General features: G+C 41.4%; 2 protein-coding genes across 6 annotated transcripts in view; both read left to right on the top strand.

The window, feature by feature from the left end:
• The window catches only part of grid2 (glutamate receptor, ionotropic, delta 2), a 261,431-nt gene extending 246,251 nt beyond the window's left edge, over positions 1 to 15,180 (top strand). For 2 of the 5 annotated variants that reach the window (XM_037259602.1, XM_037259603.1), the window contains 2 exons: positions 3,845 to 4,082; positions 12,383 to 15,180. In XM_037259602.1, the coding sequence (XP_037115497.1) occupies positions 3,845 to 4,082; positions 12,383 to 12,838 (694 nt within the window). In that variant the 3' untranslated portion in view covers positions 12,839 to 15,180. Of the gene's footprint in view, positions 1 to 3,844; positions 4,083 to 9,474; positions 11,225 to 12,382 lie in introns of those variants that run through there. The other 3 variants (XR_005098888.1, XM_037259604.1, XM_037259605.1) reach the window with 3 other exon arrangements.
• Positions 15,181 to 17,607: 2,427 nt separating this feature from the next.
• Positions 17,608 to 21,085, top strand: atoh1a (atonal bHLH transcription factor 1a). The gene is made up of 2 exons (XM_037259606.1): positions 17,608 to 19,354; positions 20,246 to 21,085. The coding sequence occupies exons 1-2, from the start codon at positions 19,183 to 19,185 to the stop codon at positions 20,950 to 20,952; spliced, it is 879 nt and encodes a 292-aa protein (XP_037115501.1). The 5' UTR covers positions 17,608 to 19,182; the 3' UTR covers positions 20,953 to 21,085.
• The last annotated feature ends 460 nt before the right edge of the window (positions 21,086 to 21,545 follow it).

The following is a 21,545-nucleotide window of genomic DNA, read 5'->3' as shown; positions in this document are numbered from 1 at the left end:
CCACGGGAAACCTTTGACTCGAGCCATGTTTTTGTCAGACTGCTGCACAGTGGCCTTTTATCCCGCCTGTCAGCCACAGGCTCCGGATAAATGAAGAACAACGGTGACCGCTATTTTGAGTTTCAAAATGATTCTTTTTTTTTCTTTTTTTTTTTTAAATCGACAAAGAATACATTAAACTATTATAGTTATTTCAGATGTTGTCACAGATGCGCATCAGCATTCCAATGTCAATTGGTACTTGAATTAAAACTTAAGTATTTCACTACATCTGAAACTTTTACTAAACAGCTTTATTCCGAAAAATGTAAAAGTCTCTTTTGGCAAAATCACGATTTGTTGTACAGTGCTTTTATTCTTTTCAAATGTTCAAGCATGTCCAAAGAAAATATCCTGCAAAATAACCACGTCCTATGTTGAATGGAAACAGAAAATACGAGTATGTTCTTAGTAACCCTGCCAAGTTTCCATGAAGTACGTTCTTAAGAAACTGCAAAAAAGACTTTCATGATGGATTTTGTTAAATGGGCTCAGGTGATCTTACAGGACAATTGCGTAGTATCAAATGATGGATGATGAGCGCCATGGGCAGACAACATCATATTAAAGGGAAGAGCTACGGCACTCCATTGCAAATGCACTTTTAGCCCCTCAAAGTTACTGCAGCTTAGTCAAGTCACATCTTTCGGCCCCTATCAGCTGTTAATGGAAAGACCGTAGGGGATTTATCTTCCTTATGTTTTTGATCATCAAGAAGCCTTATTCGTTATTCTTTGTTGTTGTTGTACCCTTTTCAACTTGAAATGCCAACATGTTGACATTTATTAAGTATATGCTTTTATCCTCAAATGGATCACAAATCACTAGCTTCCTGGAATAAGCCCCCCACATAAATCAATTCATAGTCGTTCATTTTTCTCTTTGTATGAAGACATTTTATCCATTTATTTTTTCTTATGTATTATTTTTTTAGGGTTTACCCAATTTTACTGCTGGTAAATTTTCCATTTGTCAGCATTAGGTTTAGTGAGATCAATTATCCACTTAATACATCTTTGTGGCCGATTCTTGACACTAGTCCTGGAACATTTCCAGCACATTCTGTATGTATAGCATATGTTGTTGACAGATACATAATAAGTTTGACAAACTTTGGATCCCAAAGTTTGGGGAAAGGCTTGAATATACTCGCTATGAAAAGCCATCTGTCTTCCCCTTTACCACCGTTTTTGACTTTTACAGAGATGGGAAAAGAGGGCCTTTTTTTATTGCCATCTTAAAAAGCCCAGGTGACATCACCGTTGACTTGTCCAAACAAGTTAAAATGAGGTTCTTTCTCATTTTCAGCTGACCTTGGCAAAACTTTCAAGGATTGTCTCTCATCAAAGTGGGAGTCCTCCATTAATTGGAATGATATCTAACACAAGGTAGTTGAGGTCAATTCACATTGGAACATTGTCCAATATGCTTAGGGGTGGTTGGGTTAAAGCAGTTATCCTCTCATTTCCAGTCTCAGCATGCATTTTAAATAACTTTTTTCTCACATGGGTCCAGGATGTAATAAAAGAATGATCCCTGAACGACAGTGACATTGTTGTCCTGCTAAAACTTTTTAGCCGATTCACAATCTAATGGGCCCTGTTTCTCCAGCTATTGTGGAGGAAATGAATTATGTAAAGCATCTGTGAGGCTCATTTGCATGACTTGATGCCTAGCCATCTTGTGTGTTCCTGATAAAGATGAGGGACGTTCACTGTCATTGTTGTCAGCTGGCTGTCACTGGATTTGCGCAAAGGTTCTTCCTCCTCAAGGAAATTCCACAACATCTGTCGCAATGTACAAATCACATATGTCTGGGTCGTTAACTTTATAATCGTCCCTCTAACCCCCTTTATTTGTGAGTATCGGAGGTTGTTATTTTGCCAGTAACGCATGTTTTTGTGCTGGTATGATGAGACGCAGCATTGTCTTTGCTTTCCCAATTTGCCCTTCTTCTTTTTTGTCTCTCTCCTCGCCTGCACTCTACATCATCCTTTTTTAAGCACTCAGTTGGGACCAAACAGAGGTTGAGAATGCATGTAACGTGTGTGTGTGCGTGCGTGCATCCATTTGCACCCAAGCAAGAATGACCCACTAAAATCATAAGCTGAAGGCTAGCAGAGGGACCCCATCAACCTCTGAGCTGTATTCTCTCTGAAGCTATCAATTGCTGGACTAAGGCTAGGCTGCATAATGACATTGTGGCGGTGTACTCTTGCTGTGCTGCAAGACATATTAATGTTAGCCACGATGAGTCTGACAGCCCACTTTGGTGTTCTGGACTCGGGGATGGGATATCGTGGAACAACACTGCCCTCAAATGGAACAGAGGCTCTACGGCAATTCCAGAAATGTCTGCGGTGTTGTCAGTAATGTGTTGGTTAGCCTTCATGTTTCCTTTGCGTTTAATAATAATGAAAATTGGTTATATCAATTATTCACGAAGGAATTAAGCAGCTTTTCACTTGTTTGTAGTTTTTATGTGTGGTTGCAAGCTGCTCTTTTTAAACATTTGATTTGGTTGACTTTGAAACAGAGTTCCCCATTGAGATCCGTTACACGTATTTGTGATAATATTTAATGTATGAGTCCAAACTATCACTATCATAAAACATTTGTTTTTGCCTTGAGCTCTTTAAAGGCCTGATTTATTAAATGCTTGCATGGCTAATACCAGGCAATAATTTGACTGCTCCTGAAAATAGAAAAGGAACCTGAGTTGATTCCTAAAACAGCAATATTACCGTGCAGTTCATGTTACGCATCATGAGCGGAAGATGCTCAAATAGATTATTTAGCTTCTGCTATGTGATTTATCAAACCTGAGATGAATTGTGCTGGCTGATTTTGCATCTTTCAATCCTGTGTCTAAAAGGCAGAATAACATAGCGCTGGCAAACATTTGCGCTCGGGTAAACATTTCTGGAATTCCATAAAAATTTCAGTGAGCTATTGTTATTCAGCAATGCAATTTGTAGCATTGCTAAGCATTATTGAACCACCAAAACATGCTGTGAATGCCAAGTGCATTGCCTAGCATCTGTTACAATAAAACTGAGAGAACAAAGGGCTATTTAAGAGTCCATTGACAATGATACGCATTGAGTGCACTCTTCATGCTTTGTTTCATAGCCACAGAAATCATATAGTTAGGTGTTACTGTAAAACATAATATAGATTGTGTGCACTTTATTGCTTAGTGGTGGCCAACTGGATCTTGCCAGGAAACATAACTTTTGTTGACAAAGGTCATGTGATACAACATGGTATTTGGTATTGGCAGCTACATCTACAATATAAAGAGTAGCTGACGGTCAGCCACTCACGAAAATGAGTTAGGCAACTCCACACATACATGCTTGTGCACTACACTCGTGTTCAGCTGGGATCTTCGTAAATCAGGCCCTCAAGAGAAACACTCCATCGTAAATATTCAATTTTTACGAGTATGGAAATAAACATTCAGTTGCTGATGCACCTCACGCATCTCATTTTTTAACATTAATTCAGAAGTACAAAACCATTAAAGTAATGTAAAGCGTTAAAACACAACAATATAAATGATTACCATTTGATCCCAATTTAGAACCCAACTAAACAGTCTGCAACGAAACTCAAATGCAGACACCTTACAAAGAATTCAAAGTCCTTTGTTCACAAATGTTTGGTCAATACCCCCTCTAGCAGAGAGTCCGATCAAGCCAACAGAAATTCGATCCAAAACAGTAGAGGCTACTATTCAAGCTGTTGGCTCATCAAGGGACCGTCGTATTAACCTTTCTGTTTTCTTTATCGACACCCCTAGAATCTTGGAACTTCAACAGAACGGCGACATGGATATACTCAAACTCAAGTGGTGGCCAAAAGACGGCCCCTGTGAACTCTACAGTTCGGTGCAATCGCGGCAAAACAACGCCCTGGACATCCATAGCTTCGCCGGCGTCTTCTGCGTCCTAGCGGCCGGCGTGGTGCTCTCCTGTCTCATAGCCATGGTGGAAAGCTGGTGGTCTCGGCGGAAGGGATCCAGAGTCCCCTCCAAGGAGGTAAGCCAGTGGTTGGGTGACGTACTCGGCGGTACAGACCGGAAAAGATTCCAGGCGTGAGAATCGATTTAAAAATAAGGACTGGGAGCGAGAGCAAAGAGCAACGGTATGAATGAATGATATGTCAAACCTAAAGATAGTACAATAAATAGTCATTGGGTATAAAGCCCTGGAACCATCCAGAAGATTACATAAAATGTGCACATTCATCTTCTTCCGCTCACGAAACACTTTTTATACTCCACCTACATTGTTCTTCATCAGAGGACTACATTTGTTACAAGGCACTTCTGTCAAAAAGAATCAGGAAGATACTGTATCAGCTCGCCTGTAAGTGGAATTGATCTTTGCGCATACTGCTGCGTTCACAACCCACAACGTCATATTTCTAAATCTACTTTCAGCCAGCGTTAAGGTATATAGTTAAGATTAATTAGGGTAAAGCATTCTGATGTCATTAATCTTACATGGCAATAAAACCAAAACGACAAATAAAAGGATTTTTGATGTAAACTAAATGCCATAATTCCTCGTCAAATATTCCATCCATCCTTGCAGATTTAATCATGCCCAGATCAAACTTATTTGTTTGATTTGGGTGTTAAAAACAAAAAAAGACTTACTACTAGTAATGATAGTGTCTGATTGGGAAAACTGCAGTAATTTCCTAAAGGCTCAATCCAGGTGTTTGCTTTTTAGTGTACAACCACATTCACCTCAGTTGTTTGATAAAAGCTTTATTCATACTTAATTGATTAGTGTTTCCTGCTTCAAAATGTGGCAAAGGCAATCACTATTGTCAGCGGTCGTAATTGACCACTTAGTTAAAATCCGCCGAGAATAGAGGACGCTGATATTGTTAAAAGCTAGAACAAACAGCCCCGGGCTTTTTTTCCGGGAAAGCTGCAATTTTTCCCTGACCACAAAAGAGTCCAAAACGGTAACTCACAAGATTAAACATGGATATTTACACCGCTGGCACACTCCTCAAAAACAGTGGCACCTTGTAAATTAGCAGCAGCGCACTGTGAAATTTCCAATCAGTCCTTTTGTGCTTGATCGCCCCAGCAGGCATATCAATTGAGGCAATCAAAGTGTTTTTTTTCCCAGAGCTTTTTCATGATAGAAACCCTGCGGTCCTTGTAATGCGGATGCTTTCTTTGCTCCACCAGAGACGAGAGCGGGTAAACAAAAAAGTCTAATGGCAACAGCTTTACTCGCTTTTCCCTTAATAGATTAAAATCAAACTACCGTGGGTCACTTTTACCAACCATTAGCATTCGTCGCATCCAATCTCTTAACTTTATCTGGCTAATCCCATCTTTCTGCACTCCAAGTACGAGCGGGGGCTAATGTAGAAGTAGGTGACTTTAATCACAACTGCAAATGTGATAATCCAGAACATGCCACGGATGAACCAAAGCAAATGCAATTATAGGTGAAATCATATTTACAGTTATCCTCGAGCCAATTAAGAGTGCGTTAGTAACATTTCAGAAACTCACATGGAGTAGCACGTTTATGCAGATAACATCGGATTAAGAAAATACCTATGTGAATATACATTGATAGGTACGATAGGTATGTTCATTAGCATATCCGTAATTACTTTGGGGACACCAAATCACCTTTTTTAGTACCTTACCAAGTAATTAATCGATCGCTTATACGATCTTTTGTTTGGCTCGAGATGGGCATTTTCCTAAAATGGTGCACCTTGAAGTTTTATTGACGAGCTCAGTTGTGCTTTCGCACGTCCTTTGGCCTATTTGATTGTCAAGTTCTACCTGCTCTCTATGTTGATTTCTCTATAGAAAAACTCTGAACACCTTTGCATACACAAGTAGGAGCTGAAGGACGCGTGCAGAGCCCCCCCTCCCCAATGTCAGGTCCTCTGGCGAGAAACACTTAGAAAAAGCTTCAGTGAGAACACGGCAACACATTTGACAGACGGCTGACGGCAATTTAGTTCTCCCTATATTATGACTGCCATAATTTCATTATGCACTGTCTTATTGCTTCAGTAAATCAAGTTAAACAAATGAAATAATTACCCTGCATGCTCCTTGCTCATTACTTATACATCGAGTATGACTGAGACACGTACATTATGTTCCATTTGGAAGAAGGGACCAGGTGCTAAATACAAAAATCAAGACAAATTGTTACCACAGTGTGACTTCCTATAAAATAGATCATAAATTGTAAGACAACTTTCTAATTGCTCGTCATTATTAGAAGCTGTGTTCACACTGTTTGATTCTTTTGTTCATTTCAGTCAAGTGTGATCCCTGGAAACTTTTTTTTTTTTTTGCCCCACTCACAAACAATCACAACATAAGTTCTTCATTAGAAGTAAATATGGGCTGCCAAGATTATAAACATTATGCAATGTTCTGATCAATTTCCATGGCACAGTCCAGTAAACACACCCTAAGCCACCCCCTGCTGAAGTTCCCTGCTCAGTTAGCAGCTTTAATCTGTCATTCAGACCATTAGTCACGTCAGCCACTGAGCATCCACAAAGACTTATCTGAACTCAAATTATCTTTAGCACTTTGGTGTTTGCCCCCATACGGCATAAAACACACACAAAAACCCCCTACCAGTCACTTTCAATGAAGAATCGGTCCCCGAGTGAGCACAGGAGAGAGTCGAGATATGAACAGGATGGACAGCGGACATAAAGGCTAATGACAGTCTTTGATTGGGATCTTGGTCAATTTAATTATAGTCACAGACAAAGTAAAATCATTATTACCGATATATTTGAGGATTCCATTTTTTCATAGCAAATTGCATTTGAAAGGACCACGCATAGAAAGCTGATACTAAAGTCGTGTTGTTACCATGGCATTGATGCCACTAACCTAGTCAGCCATGATTGTTTTTGATAGTTGACCCCTGACTTTTATGTTCTACCCTGCTGGTGCATTGATCCATTGAATGCAAATAACCCTGAGATTGATTCCCACAGCAACTTGAAAATGAGAATGATCAGTTTAGCAGTTTCCAAATATTTCAGACCCTGTAAAATCATCATGATAACGTTCACCTTGCTTTGTTAGCACTGCAGTCCTCAAATGTGATTACTTGTGGTCTCGCTGTCGTTTGAGTGCATCTTATTCAACTTGAAGCTAGCTTGATAGATAAATCACACATTGCGTTTCATCTCTCCCGGGAACGCTGGCATAAAATTTGGCCAGTGGAGTCGTTCTCGTTTGTTTAATGTCACCCATCCTCTTAAAGTTAAATTGCGACACGCTCAGTTTAAGTGAAGAACTCGTTGGCCTTGAGACTCATGTGCTATTTGAGCCCGCCGTGCCTGTGCACCCCTATGTGTGTTGTTGTTGTTGTTGTTTTTCAAGCTTCACATAAAACAGAAATGTCTGTTCGCCCCGTTCTTTATGCGTGGGGTGGGAAAGGCTGGATTAGTAAAGTATGTTGGCGCACAGAGTGCACTCTTGGCATGAGAAGTGAACTTACTATGTGGCTTATCTTGAAGGGCATTTGAAAATGTTATGGTTAAATATATCTTGAATTCTAAAATACTGATTTAATTTAGCCGGACTGACTCTTGTGAAGAAAACCTAATGACCTCAGAAACTAGCAATTTTCTTTTAACTCTTGCTCTTTTGAATCTCATTTTCTTTTGGAATTTGAGGTCAAACATTCTTACAAACATTGAACTAGTACCAAAAAAACATTCAAACACACCAAAGTATTAAAATGTTAATTACAATGTTTTGTTTGCAATGATTTGTTAGTCACGTCAGATATTTCCCAGTAAAAGTAATGAGAGTTGCCTGGAAAGGACGATATCCGCACACACAAACACACACACACACACACCGTGGTTTCCTCACCTCCTCAGTCATTACGGCTTGTGTTGATCAAATGAATGCGCTCAAATCTGTGCCAAGTATTCCATAAACATTCATGAATCCCCTGCGGAATGTGACCCTTACATGTTCCATCCAGGTCCGTGATACACTCAATAACACGTCCTTGCATATTGACATGATAATACTCAACCCAACCCTACCCTACCCGCCCAAACCAACACCACCCATCCCAAAACATGGCGCACACCAATCAAACATGACTACTAATCTGTCTCTGTGTTTCTTCTACATTCTCTAAAAAACATGCCTGCACATACTGTACCTTGACATTCTACTGTCTGCTGCTGCAATGTTGTCTTTTTATCTGTCTGTGCTATATACGGTTCTGTGTGGAATGGCCAACATTGTCATCTACAGACTTGCATCTTGCTGTTTGTTAGGTTCGATACACTCGTGCACACAATTTAATACACTTCCAAATAAATTGGGGATTTCATACAAAGCCCAAATAAATGGACGTCAGATTAGGTCCTGGTGATTTTTTTCCTAGATGGGGCTACTGACTCATTCATTCATTTATTTATTTATTTATTTATTTATTTATTTTTTGTTATATTGATTTTTTTTGTCATTGCCTATCTGGCAAATGTGTGATATTATTCTACACTTACAACTCCAAGCTAATCTTGAAAAAACAAGTCAGTATCAATTCCGGATGGGGAAAACAAGCAATGAATGAATCTATTGTTACTATTTTTGAATTGTTCTGAACTCCTTTTTCAACAGCAGTGTTGTATTAAGCAGAATAAGACTGCCCAAAAGAATCATGCAAGATGTAGCTCATCTTCATAGATGTCATATTGGACTTTACACTGCAAAATTGGTGAGACTGAACTAATAGTTGCACATGAGTTGTTAATGCTATTCCACACCTTGATGACATTTTTAACAATCAATTATTATGCCCATCCCTAAAGACAAAAATCATTAATGACTGAACTGTTTTATTTGGTCAATTTCATCACACATTATTTATAAATATCACAGTTTTGGGTGTATAGTTACTATGTTCTTTACCTAAACAGTGTTTTTTCTTGATTTTTTTAGTATTATGTCTATACACCCCGAGTCAAGGACAAATTACTCCGGGAGAGAAATGGCATGTTTATACAGGACCCATTTCATTCATGACCAGGCAGCAGTTGTTTTATATTTTTGGCCTTTTAAATGTTTAAAGGATTCTTATGAAGGAGTTCTGACACTGAAGTAAATAACTCAATTTTGAAAGTTCCATTATTTTTTGTCCGTCAAATGCCCTTGTCAGAGCTCCTCCATAATTTTAACATCAATATATTGATATTTCATACGATCCATGTCGATTTAGCATGAGCAGAATGGGTCTCCCTGCTTCTTTGGTGCATTTGGCTTATCTGCGTAATCCAATTTTGAGCGGGGAATGGCTTGTCTGCTCATCCTAACTCTTTGGAATGATCTGTGTCAATGTGGCTCAAAGCTCTCATATTGCCTTTTTTGTTTTGTTTTCGTAGATAAGTACTCTGTGTTGAGGGATGTAGCGGGCGAGGGGAGAGAGACAGAGAGCAATAGAAAATGCCATTTAAACGTCTCCCCTTTCCAGGTATATAACGACTGTGCGAACGTCTCTCCGGGGACACGACACAGGTCGAGCTGCTTCGCTGCGTGCGCTGACTGACTGCCGTGTCTCTCTTCTCGCTCACCCCCCACCTGTCTGTTTTTCTTCTATTGACTTCTCTTTGCCACCTTATCATCCTGCCATCTGCCTGATCTCATCTGTCACTCATCCCCTCTTTGTCTTCGCTCCGTCTGACCGATTTTACGTTTCATCTCCTCGCCCGACACGCACGCAAACAAACACATTGCTACGAAACCTGGATGGCTTTCCCCTCGCTCCACGCATGCAACCGCACACCAGAAGCAGGCAGACGGGCCGTCTGCCAGGCAAGCTGCCGAGCCCTGCCCTCACAACCCCAACGAGCACCCCGTGGTCCTGGGCTCTCAGAGTCACAACCAGACCTCCAACACATGCAACGCCACGGCCCCCGCTTCCACCCGTTACCAACCCCCGGCATGCTGTGACATTCCCTGCGCCCTGATCGTGCAGCACTCCTACGAACCCAACAACCCCTCCGAGCTCACCCCCAAAATGCGAATGACCACCTTCACCACCTCGCCCCCCACCCCAAGGTTATACATACAGTAGACCATTTAAGTAAGAGCATGCTTGCTGATGCTTAAAGACTCGTCGTGAATGACTGAACGGCTTCCGTTCACGTCACTGTGTGCGCAATGCGGCCTTTTTGCCTTTTGATGAGGCTGACCCTCTATGGAGAGTAAAAAAAAAAAAAATCACCTTACATCTTTACTCATCGAGTTCAATGCGACACTTTTTGCACATAATACTTGATTCACCAAAGTCATGCCTTTGCTTTCTAATTGATATCAGAACTGTGGATTACGTGCTGTAGGTGCAGTCAGAATGCTCCACGACACCCTTTCACTCCCCCCCCCCCCATTGTTATCCCCAAAGTCCCCTCTCTCACAGACGGCAGATCGTGATTGACTTTTTCTCTTCCATTCATTTTGTTATCGTAGCAAGTCTTCTTTGTTCGAATTGTTCAGTGTGTGTATGATAGTGGCAGGAAAAGCATTAGTGCCCTCCCATCCTCTCCTTCCCCCAACTGACCCTTCTTTAGATGACAATGGGGGGGTGCCAATGTTGGTCCATGAGCTTCAAATGATAGCCCCTTCCAGAATCTCTTGACCCAAAGGACACGGTCAGTAAATTTGTCTTTTCCCTCAAGACTCCCTTTACTGTTTTTTTTATTTTTAACCTTGCAGTATTTCCACGGTGCCCCTATCGACCACCTAAACCAATGTGACACCCCACACTTTCCGCCACCTCCCTCTGTGAGCCTTAACTCACAGAAATGAAAGTTTTCCCCCGCAGCCCTTGTTCCCCCGAATGTCGTCACGACAGCTTCACTTCATTCATTGCAAAGTGCGCCATCCCGCAACACAGCGGCATGAAATACCTCTCACTTCAGTGTCACCGTCCTTAGCTCTTGTTAAGTTAAATTGATGTGAACATGATTAGATACATTTTCAAAAGTTTTATTTAATACAATGAAGCTAATTATTGTCTCTACATACGACCTTTGACTGAAAGGGTAATGAGCTGCAGTGGACCCTCCAAAGTTGAAAACAATTCCATGGCGCTCTTTGACTCGCAAGTTGTTCTCATTAAAAAAAGAAAGAAAATCTGCATAGGAAATAATGTGATTCATTCGTTCCAGGCTAAAACTGTCATGAAACTAATTAACTGTTTATTTAGCTGATTAAAATAAAAATGTGAACTCAAATTACCTTTGAAGACCTGAAACACACAATCAAAAGTGTTTGTAGAGTGATACGCTTATTTGGAGCCATTTTGGTCCTGCTGGATTTAACAACAGCGCATTGAACGATTTAAGATTTTTGTAGTCGACTATAAAGCAGTGAAATTTAAATCAACGAATCATTGGCGTCATTGATTTTTTTTTTTTTAGTGTATAGTACAGCTCAAATTTTGTTTTCGCCATAAACCAGTTTTACGTTACTGGACATAATATCTTGGAGAGTTTGACTTTGGCGGTTCCATTGTACATCACAGGAAGCAATTAATAAATCATAGAAGAAAATAGTCAAACTGGATCTGGAATTCCCATGAAAATGAGATGTTGCTCTCAATGGGAATTCTGCAGTAGGGTGGCCTAGAGCAATGTTAATTATTTATTTTCGTTCAACCATTGTATCGGTGTAAAGCTATTGTGTAAGTGTGTGTCGTTGTTGTTTGCGTTGGAATCACAAAGCTCAAACACAGCACAGCACAGCGGCGGCCGTGTGTTTTTGCAAAGTATTCCAGCTTCTGCACGCCTTTAGAGACTTTGTAGAAGTGTTTGTATGTTCCTTTCTTTCTCTCTCAGTATCCTGACCACGGCTATCCCTCCCTCCATCTTTCCCTTCCTCTTCTTCTTCACATCACGTCACCTTCATCACGACACGTAACAATCACCTCGATGGCAACTTGCGCCCATTGGCTCACATCTGCTCCTCTTTCCTGCCGCTATGATTGTCGTCCATTTCTACTTGTTAAATGGATGACGTCCGGTACTCATCCCGGTCTTGTCTTCTTTTCCGATTCCTCCCCTCCCAACTATTTTTATACTCTTATCTTATCAAACCTTCCATTTTCAATCGCCTTTGTTTGTTTCCTATTTGTTGGAAATGTTCCTTGAATCTCTCCAATTCTTTACATTTTACATACTTCTCAACTTTCTTGGTTTCTATCCCTCGATTCTTTTTGGACCATCAACTGTCACGGCCTTCCGTTCTCCATCCTGCTCCCCCTCCCCCTCGCTCCCCCCTCTCCACATGCAGGACGATAAGGAGATCGACCTGGAGCACCTACACCGCCGGGTTAACAGCCTGTGCACAGAAGATGAAAGCCCCCACAAGCAATTCTCCACCTCTTCCGTCGATCTGACGCCCCTCGAAATGGACGCTCTGCCCACCGCCCGCCAAGCCCTGGAGCAGATAAGCGATTTCCGAAACACGCACATCACCACCACCACCTTCATCCCCGAGCAGATCCAGACCCTCAGCCGCAGCCTGTCCACCAAAGCAGCCGCTGGGTTTTCCGCCGGCTTCGGCGGCGCCGGCAGCGTCCTCCAGGACCACCGGACTGGTGGGGTGGGGCCTTTTAGGCAGAGGGCCCCCAACGGTGGCTTCTTCCGCAGCCCCATTAAAACAATGTCCTCCATCCCCTACCAGCCCACAGGTCCGGGACCTAACTTTGGATATGGCAACGACCCAGACAGAGGTACATCCATCTAAGTGCGGCGTGATGGTTTGGTAGGAAGAGGCAAGGGGGGAAGGGGGGGGGGGGGTTTTATGAGCCGATGGGGTCATAAAGCAAACAACGCTACGGTAAAGAGTCGAGCGCTTAGACATACCTGTACATAGTAACTTTTATGTTTTCAGTTTCTGCTTGGATGATTCCATTTTGTATGAGGAGGCGGGGTTCTGCTCGGACATTCGGTGTAGGTGCAAATGGGACAGGGTCCGCAGAGAAATGATATTTTTGCTTTAATGGTGTTATTCTTGTGATTGTTCGAAGGGAGACTGCGTGTGTGTGTGAGATCTTTTATGTTCCCGAAACATGAGGACTGCCTATCTAAAAAAAAAAAGCAACTCTTGTATTGCTCTCCTGCACTCCAGCTAGACTTTGATGGTGGTCTAGCCCGAAAATAACAAACCTATATGATTCAAGTCTCAATCCCTAGCAGAGCACTCGGACACAGGTTTTAGTCCGTGCCCAAGTATCTCCCTCTTGCTTTTAAAATGCTCCATCATCTCTTAAGAGGATGTCTACAAGCGGATCAACGGGGGCCGGAGATCAGCCAAGGGAACAAATGCAAATAGCTTGCCGGAGACGTTTTCACCTCCCTAAAATGGTGCATCTTAATGACGCTGTCGAAAAATTACATCCGTCATTTTGGTGCGTCGGCCTGAAAACGAACATGTCCATTCTTTGATGCACATTGAAGACGCTTCGTGAAGCCCACTGCACTGCACCAGTGCCCACAGACCTGTAAGTGATTGTATGTGGAGCTGACCCCTTTTTTCTTTTCTTTTTTCCTCTCCACACATGGTGTACTGTATTATCTGCTTTTCAAGTCATGGTGAGACCTTTTAATCCGACTCTTCAGAAGGGTGAGGAAAGAAAACAAAAAAACTATCTAAGGAAAAGGATTTCAATGCTTATTATATGTCTTTTTATGAGATTTGTTTTCAGGAAAAAAAAATATTTTAACACGTGGAATGTGTTTTTGGTCAGGAAATACAAAAAAAAAAACATTGTTCTAAACTGTCTAATGTTTTGAACTACTTAAATGAGTGCTGTAGTCTGTTGTTTTGCTTCATGCGTCATTCAAATCTTACTTTTACATATTTCAAGTCCATTTCAAGTTCATTATTCCGTTTTTATCAGTTGTGATGGGTTTTGTTGAGGGGAGGCCACTGCAACAGCATTTTCAGAACAAGCCTTTTGTGCGCCAACTAAGTTGCTGTACCCACTTTGCGACTGCCAGTCAAGCCCCAAATGTCCTCTCGTAGCGGAAAACACCAATAAGCAGATGATTTCGGAATATCATCATCTCCTGTCACGTTAAGTGTACTCTTTCTATGACTTGTTTTTAAAGTGCCAATTAATTCCAACAAGACCATTAAGGTGCATTTTGGTGGTGACATACAAAGCATTTTGTGCGGCTTGGCTCGGTTCAGTCGTGTGCCAACCAGTTTTCATTGACACTTAATTGATAATGTTATAGTTATTTAGAGCATTTTTTTTCAGTTTATCTTAAGAACTAAAAACGTTGTGCATAGAGAACTTGGTCCAAGCCACAGTGTTTAGAAGCAAGCCTTCTTAGGTGTTCTTTTCTTATATTGTTAGGCTGCAGTATGGCTGCTGAATGGTAAAATAGGACACAGACATTTATAAAAGTTTTATTTAGTATAAATGAAAGACATTATTAATGGGGGAAAAAAAATGTATATTTTACATGTTGATGCTATTTTTGTTAAACAAAATGGAAACTATCATGATGAGCTTTTGTGTTTGTTTTTCTCCTGTCCCCTTTCTCCTTTTCCCGCTCCCACCAGCGTTTCCCAAACTTTTTCCAACTCAAGACCCAAAGGGAATTTCTCTTACGCAAATGTATTGCCATCAATGTGAATATGAATTGACTGATTACTTATCAGCCGGTTTCTGACAAAATCTTGACCTGCAACCTATTTTGGGTCCCAACGCTGAGTTTGGGAAACCCTGCCTTACATGATCAACATTAATCCTTTTGCTTACATCATTCTCAGTTGATTTTATTTTTTTCTGGCTAAATAACAATTGGCAAGTTATTCATTAAAAAGAAGCATGCACAAACTTGCATCCGTTGACATTTTTGTTTTTGATTTCACATAAAACTACAGATTTTACTTGATAAATTTCCAAAATAATAATTAGAACAAAAAAAAAGAAAATATGATGTACAGTATTTAAGATAGGCCTATTTTGATGTATGTGTTGCATATTATTCAAAAACTGAACAAACCGGGGCCTCTGTTACAGGTGGCAAAGCTTTCTGTGTATAATTTGTCTAATAAACAGGTTTTCTACAGTGGGATGGTGAATGTTGTTCTTGTAAAGACAAACCGAATGAGGATCTTTCTGTACAGTAGCACAATGCCGTGAATATGAACAACACTGGCGCTAGGTGATGATTGGCCACTAGATGTCAGCAGAGGCAAGTATATGAAATTTGAAAGGACTGTCTTTTAGGCATGGAACTAAAAATACTGTATATACAGAGAATGTGCGTGTGTGTTTTTTTTTTGTCTTTTGCAATGGAAAGGCATGGTAGCAGCTTGGGGTATTCAACTTAGCAGTTGCTGGATCTCGAGGTAAGTAAACATTTACTAAGTTGACTTTCAAGGTTTGACACAAGTTTGCCTCATTGTAACTACATCTGAGAATGGAAATTAGATCAAGATCAACGTTTTATTAGATATGAGATTGCATTGTATTCTGAATGTTATTGTTTTTACTGAAAAGCCCAGATTGTACTTACAATTACTTATACACTGGTTGTCTTTTAACCGTTTTGTTTTGTAATACACATTCGTATTTTTTTTGTAACGTGTAGAACAATGCCACAAAAGATATTTGCTGAAATGAACTAACTTAAAGGGGAAGTCAGCCCCAAGATATTCTTTGTAATATTATATTCTGTGCAGCCCAACCAGGCAAAACATTATGTTCTGATTGAAGTTTTGCTTATGGAATGTGAATTAAACATGCAAAATGCACCGTTTTTTATCCATCACAGGGGGAGGTCATTTTGATACAGTCTGTGAACTGAAAATGACATCACAGTTGCCAGGTCTCAGGTCACAACAAATCCCGGCTCAACTTCATACAAAAATGGTGAGTGTAATTAAATTCCAACAGTTCCAGTAAGCTTTTTCTGACGTTTTATTGTGCCAAACTTACCTTTTGTAATATGATACAAAAAAATAGGTTTATGGTACATGTCACATTTTCCTACATGTGTTTTGGATATTTTGTAAAATTTTCTCTCCAGTGAAACAAATGTTTGTGATTTATCCTATTTCATAGCCCTTCAAATGGTGAGTTAATAAATTTAATTTTTTTATTATATGGTCGACAACTAATTTGTACACTTGTATATCATTTAATGTGTTTTTATTAAGACATCACCTGCGCAGTTAATAAAAGTTTTATTTGGGCAACAGTTAGCTAATAGAGCAGATAACTTTGAGATTTGATGTACAATGTAAAGTGCGTTATAAATCAAATGTAGTAGTAATTAGCATTATTTGTAATAGGAAGAAAGTGCCCACTGCTTAATTATACTTAATTATTTCTTTGTATGACTAGTTAAAAGAGGCCAAATTTCTCCTATTTTAGTTCAGTCCCATGGGCTGTTCCCTGTGGGCCCAGTCACAGTGAACCACAGCCCAGGCTTGAGGTCCCTCTCGTGCGCCCCCTCACTTCAGCCGCGTGCCTGTCGCATCTCTGTCTCCCGGGAGACCAGCATGGAGAGCGGCAGCACGCAGACTCCTCTCCCCGGCACTGGAATGATGGAAGCCCCCCCCCACCACCCCCTTACTCCCTTCTCTCATCCCCTCCTATAGAGGGGGCGCCACCCGTAGGCATGACCAATGGAACATAGAGTCTCCATTGTGTCCGCGACACTTTAATAATGGCCGCCTACAATATCCAACCTGTCGGTAGCCTCAGGAGCCCAGCCCGGCCCCATTGGGTGGGGGGGGTTTGTAGGTGGCGAGAGGGGTGAACGCTCGGCGCCAGACCGACGTCCCTTGTGATGGATGCATGAATAAAAAATATATTGTTGCAGGATATTCCCATAATATGTTTGCAACACCTATCTGCGGTGCACTCCCTTCGTCTTGAGACACATTCATCAGCTACTGTAGATTTTCTAAACTTTTATTTAACATCATACATCTTACATTTAGGAAAAGCACCACCCCAAAAAAATACCACAAACAGAATAACAACAATTTATTTCGTTAGGAGACTCTGTTCACGAACCCATATGTTCTGGAATCAAAGACAGGTTTCCAGTTGAAATGTATGGAAGCAGATTCAATCCGTTCTAGCCCCAAAATGAAGTTTTTTCCGTGTATAGTTAATGATAAATACATAATAATAAACAAGTGAAAACATTGTGAAGAAATAGCTTGCTATGTTCAGAAGAAAAATAACCCAACAAGTGCTCTGCTTTGTTAATTCATGCACATCAACAATGAGATTCCAAACTATTTACACTGTATTTTCTAAATTCACCCATTGGCTTTTGCTCATGAAACAGCTCATCCATTTATGTATTGTTGTGCTGTTTCTGTGATGACTAAGATGCCACAAGATAGCGCCAAAGCCCTGTCTAGCATAGAAAGTAGTAATTGGTGACAAATAAGTTCTGGTGCAATACGTGTCAGCCGAGGGATGAAGATCTTTGTGATTTGGTGGAAGTTATGGGAGTCTTCTCCATCTATTTTTAAGGTTAACGTTGTAAAATGAGTGAAAGTGTTTTGAGATCATAGTTTGTGCTGCATTTATATATTGGGAATCAAACATGTTTAAGGGATCTTAATTACTTTATTGTTATTGGCACAGATGGATACATTGTTTTAGAAAACAACTGATGAGCTTTCACAGCTCACTGAATGTGTCGAGGCACAGTGGTTGGGAATGAGAGAGCTACTGTATTCAACATCCTTAATTGAGTGTGCTGCAATTAGACTAAATAAACCACAATTAGTGCACGGTATCATTGGCCACGCTGCAATTTAAAATGTGCTGCTTTGATCGCTTACACTTTTGACTTCTTCAGTGTGATGATCACATTGATTTGCATTATCGCAGGTTGACACACACATACACGCGTGTGTCACTATGGAACCCAGCTCATGTTTCTGAAGCCTCCCGTGAAGACTCGTACACCCAACAGGGCGTTCCGAGGCTGGGATCAAAAGGGTTGCGAAAGCGCGACAAAAGCCAAGTGAAATTGGAGATGATAGAAGGGAGCAACGAGAAGGAGAGCGATAGAGTGCGAAGCCGTGGAACCATTTGTGTCCCCCTGCCCCATCCCATCCCACGCGTCTTTTTTAATGGAATATTTTACATTATAGTCAACCTCCAGGACTTTGTAATGCCCATTCATAGTTCTTATCACTTTAAGGTTAATTGTATTCATTCATGTCAACGTACATTATATTATAATTGTATAGATAACAGCACCCTCCATTGGTTCTGAGGGCACAGCCCCGTTATTTCACTTACCTCTTTATTTATTTATTTATTTATTTATTTATTTATTTACTTATTTATTTATTTAGTGCTGTTCATACCTCTTTTGTTCAGACTCCCGTATATTTTGGATGTAATTCCACTATCGACTGTTAGATGGCAGCACTCTTTCATTTGAACGTGTGTATTAAACTGATGAAGAAAAGTAAAAAGAAGAAATACACTATTTCAAATCACCTTTGTTTTTGCTGAAGATCATTGATCAATCCTCTTTACGCCTACAAAAAGCGACATCCAAACTTGGGCCGTATTATACTTGCATGAAAGACTTTAGGCTCATGAATATAAAAAAATGCAAAACGGTTAAGTAGGGTGGGAAATGAGCTTGCCTCCTTTGTCTGAACCTACTGTACCATTGTTAGACCAGGCATGGTGCACACTTCTCACCTAAAACCGTGCACGTGTGTACTCTGCAGGGGGTTCTGCAGACTCCCCCTACTCCCTTTTGGGCAAAAGTACCACTTCTATAATGTTATATAAACAGCCCAACTTGGACGGGGGGGGGGGCATGAAAGTGTCTTTTGAAGCATTATTTTTCTCCCCCTCCACATGATTTGGGGCGTCTTCTCATTGGTCGACTACACGCGACCTGCGCGAGGAGGGGGGCTGCGAGACGCGTGCCGCCTTTTAAACGGACGCCGCGTCTCCAGACACCCAAGACACGCGACCTGCGCTCCTCCTCACGCAGCGCGGAAGCCAAACAGTTCCCGGTATCGTGTTTAGACCACCACCACCTGTAGGAGTGATTTGCGCGGCGTGGGGGAGAAACATGGATGTCTTAAGCGTGGCAGACTGGTGTCAAGGCGCCAAAGAAGCAAGCTATGAAAATGACCCACGCGACTGGCTCGGTCCTGCGCAGCCCTCCGGCACCTGCGACACACGCGACTCTTCGGCGGACTACCTGGGACATTCGCCCTGCTCCAGCACCGGCTCTTATCACGGTGAGACATTCTGCTGCTTGTATGCATTTGCAAATTATTTTTATGAGAATTTATGCCAATCATCAAATTGTTGTAAAACTTTTTTTTAATGTTAATGTGATCCGGAAAACTTATTGGGATGCTAGAACAAAGGTCAAGTTCCTGTGGTGCAATTCAGAAGATGGGGAATTTGACAGCTAGGACAGGGTAAATGCAGTTTTTATAGTGCGTGCCAGAAAGTTGGGGAATTAGGAAGTTATTGCCGTGCATTCCTGGTAATTTTGAAATCTAGAATAAGTGAAAACATAAACTTGTCACATTCTTTTTTATAGTGCCTCTAGAAAACATGGTAGTTAGAAAGTTTTGGCAAGTTCATTTACCTTATGATGGAGCTGTAAGTTAAATTTACTAGATAGCTAAGGAAAGTCTGATATTGTGATGTTTGTTTGTTTGTTTGTTTGTTTGTTTGTTTGTTTGTTTGTTTGTTTGTTTGTTTGTTTAACCAGTCATACTTTTTTCAAAGAACAGAGAAATTAGAAAGCTATTGACCCAGTAAAGTATGATGCGTTCCGTAAAACTAGAAAATCAGAAAGCTTAAAAGATTCGTGTGGTGCTTTGCTTTTCGGTTGAGTGGGTAATTAGAACATTAATTGAAATTTAAGTTTAATGTTCCACAACTATGGGCTAACGGTAAAGTTCAATTAAAGTGTGTATAATCTTAGGGAAAATGCCTGTAAGTCTATGAAGTTGCTTGGACAAAATGTAAAAACAAATTACTGTACTTTTTATTGATTTTAGTCAGCCAGGTTAATTGGTTTTCCCTACTTGTTAGCGGTCAGTAAATGGCGCAGAGGTAAATGATGTGACGTCACAGGGATCCGCTAAACATGAAATATTTTCCTGCTGTTCCAGAAAGTGGCTCACCGGCCTCGGCGGGTCCCCCCAGCCCTCCCAGCTACCGAAAATCAGCCAAGGGCTCGCTCAAAGTCCGGGACCTGTGTCGCTTGCAGGGCTTGGTGGTCGCCGGACCTGAGCAGGACGCATCCGCCCGGCAGAGGGCCCCGTCCAGCAAGCCAGCCAACGGCGTGCAGCGGCAGAGACGCGTCGCCGCCAACGCACGGGAGCGGCGGCGCATGCACGGCTTGAACCACGCTTTCGACGCTCTCCGCAATGTCATCCCGGCTCTGGATAACGACAAGAAGCTGTCCAAGTATGAGACGCTGCAAATGGCACAGATATACATCAACGCCCTAGCGGAGCTCCTGCAAGACCCGGCGTCATCTTCGTCCGCCTCCAGTCCGCCAAAGAGCGACCTGGCGCCGTCGCCTTCCGCAGGATTTGACGGCGGGGCTCCGCAGTCGCTGTCACAGCCGAGGGGCAACTCCTCCGAGGGCCAGCTGGCAGCGCACATCGATGCCATGTCACTGCGCACCGCCTTCGACGACGTCTCCTTCCCCGCCTTGCAGGTGGAGGAAGTAGCGGGCTCCCCTTCGGTGGGGGGCCCGGGTGGACGCGTGGACTCGCCCCGCAGCGACGGCGAATTTTCTCCGCACTCTCACTTCAGTGACTCCGATGAGATGGCTTTGGAGGAGGACGAGCTTCACACCGTCTCTTTCTAACATATTCTCACAAAAATATCCATCTATCAATACCACTTAAGTCCGACAGTATCAACCAAATTGTTCTCAAACAGTTTTTAAACGATTATTTCTTTGTGACATATTAATTTGATTCATGCCAATTTGAAGTTGCCAGGTGTCACCGCCATTCTGTCCCCACTTCACTTCAACCAAAAATAAGCAGTCCAGTCTCTCACTAAATAGAGTTTTTACTATCATGTTTGTATATTGTATTTTACTATTTTGTTTGCAACTTCAAAAGTTCACCATGTGCACTTTAAAATAGTAATTATGTGTAGCCTAAATGAGCCAGGGGCTTGACAAATTATTTTTATTCCACACCACAAAAAATGAGTCATAATTTTGCTTGCTTGTAGCATAGTGCTGCCAATTCTAGAGCCTATTTAATGTAGCCATCATTGCTGCCTTCTTTTTTTGTACTTTGCTCTTTTTTATGTGTGTCTTTTGCTTTCACTGGATGAGATTAATTGACATGTGTATTTATTGTTTTGTTTTTGATTATAGTTTTTTTTAATACATAGTTAACTTTTCTGGAAAAGTTATACTTTTGCCATTCGTTGTTTGTTCATTTG

Source organism: Syngnathus acus, chromosome 9 (genome assembly GCF_901709675.1).
Source record: "Syngnathus acus chromosome 9, fSynAcu1.2, whole genome shotgun sequence".
Classification (NCBI taxonomy): Eukaryota; Metazoa; Chordata; class Actinopteri; order Syngnathiformes; family Syngnathidae; genus Syngnathus; species Syngnathus acus.
Note: the sequence above shows the minus strand (reverse complement) of the source record. Positions and strands in the feature narration are given on the sequence as shown.

What these genes read in the sequence shown, in the direction of transcription:
- atoh1a (XM_037259606.1), top strand. Translation starts at nt 19,183, where the DNA reads ATGGATGTCTTAAGCGTGGCAGACTGGTGTCAAGGCGCCAAAGAAGCA. An exon ending in CAGCACCGGCTCTTATCACG is followed by an intron (nt 19,355 to 20,245) that starts GTGAGACATTCT and finishes CTGCTGTTCCAG; the next exon opens with AAAGTGGCTCACCGGCCTCG.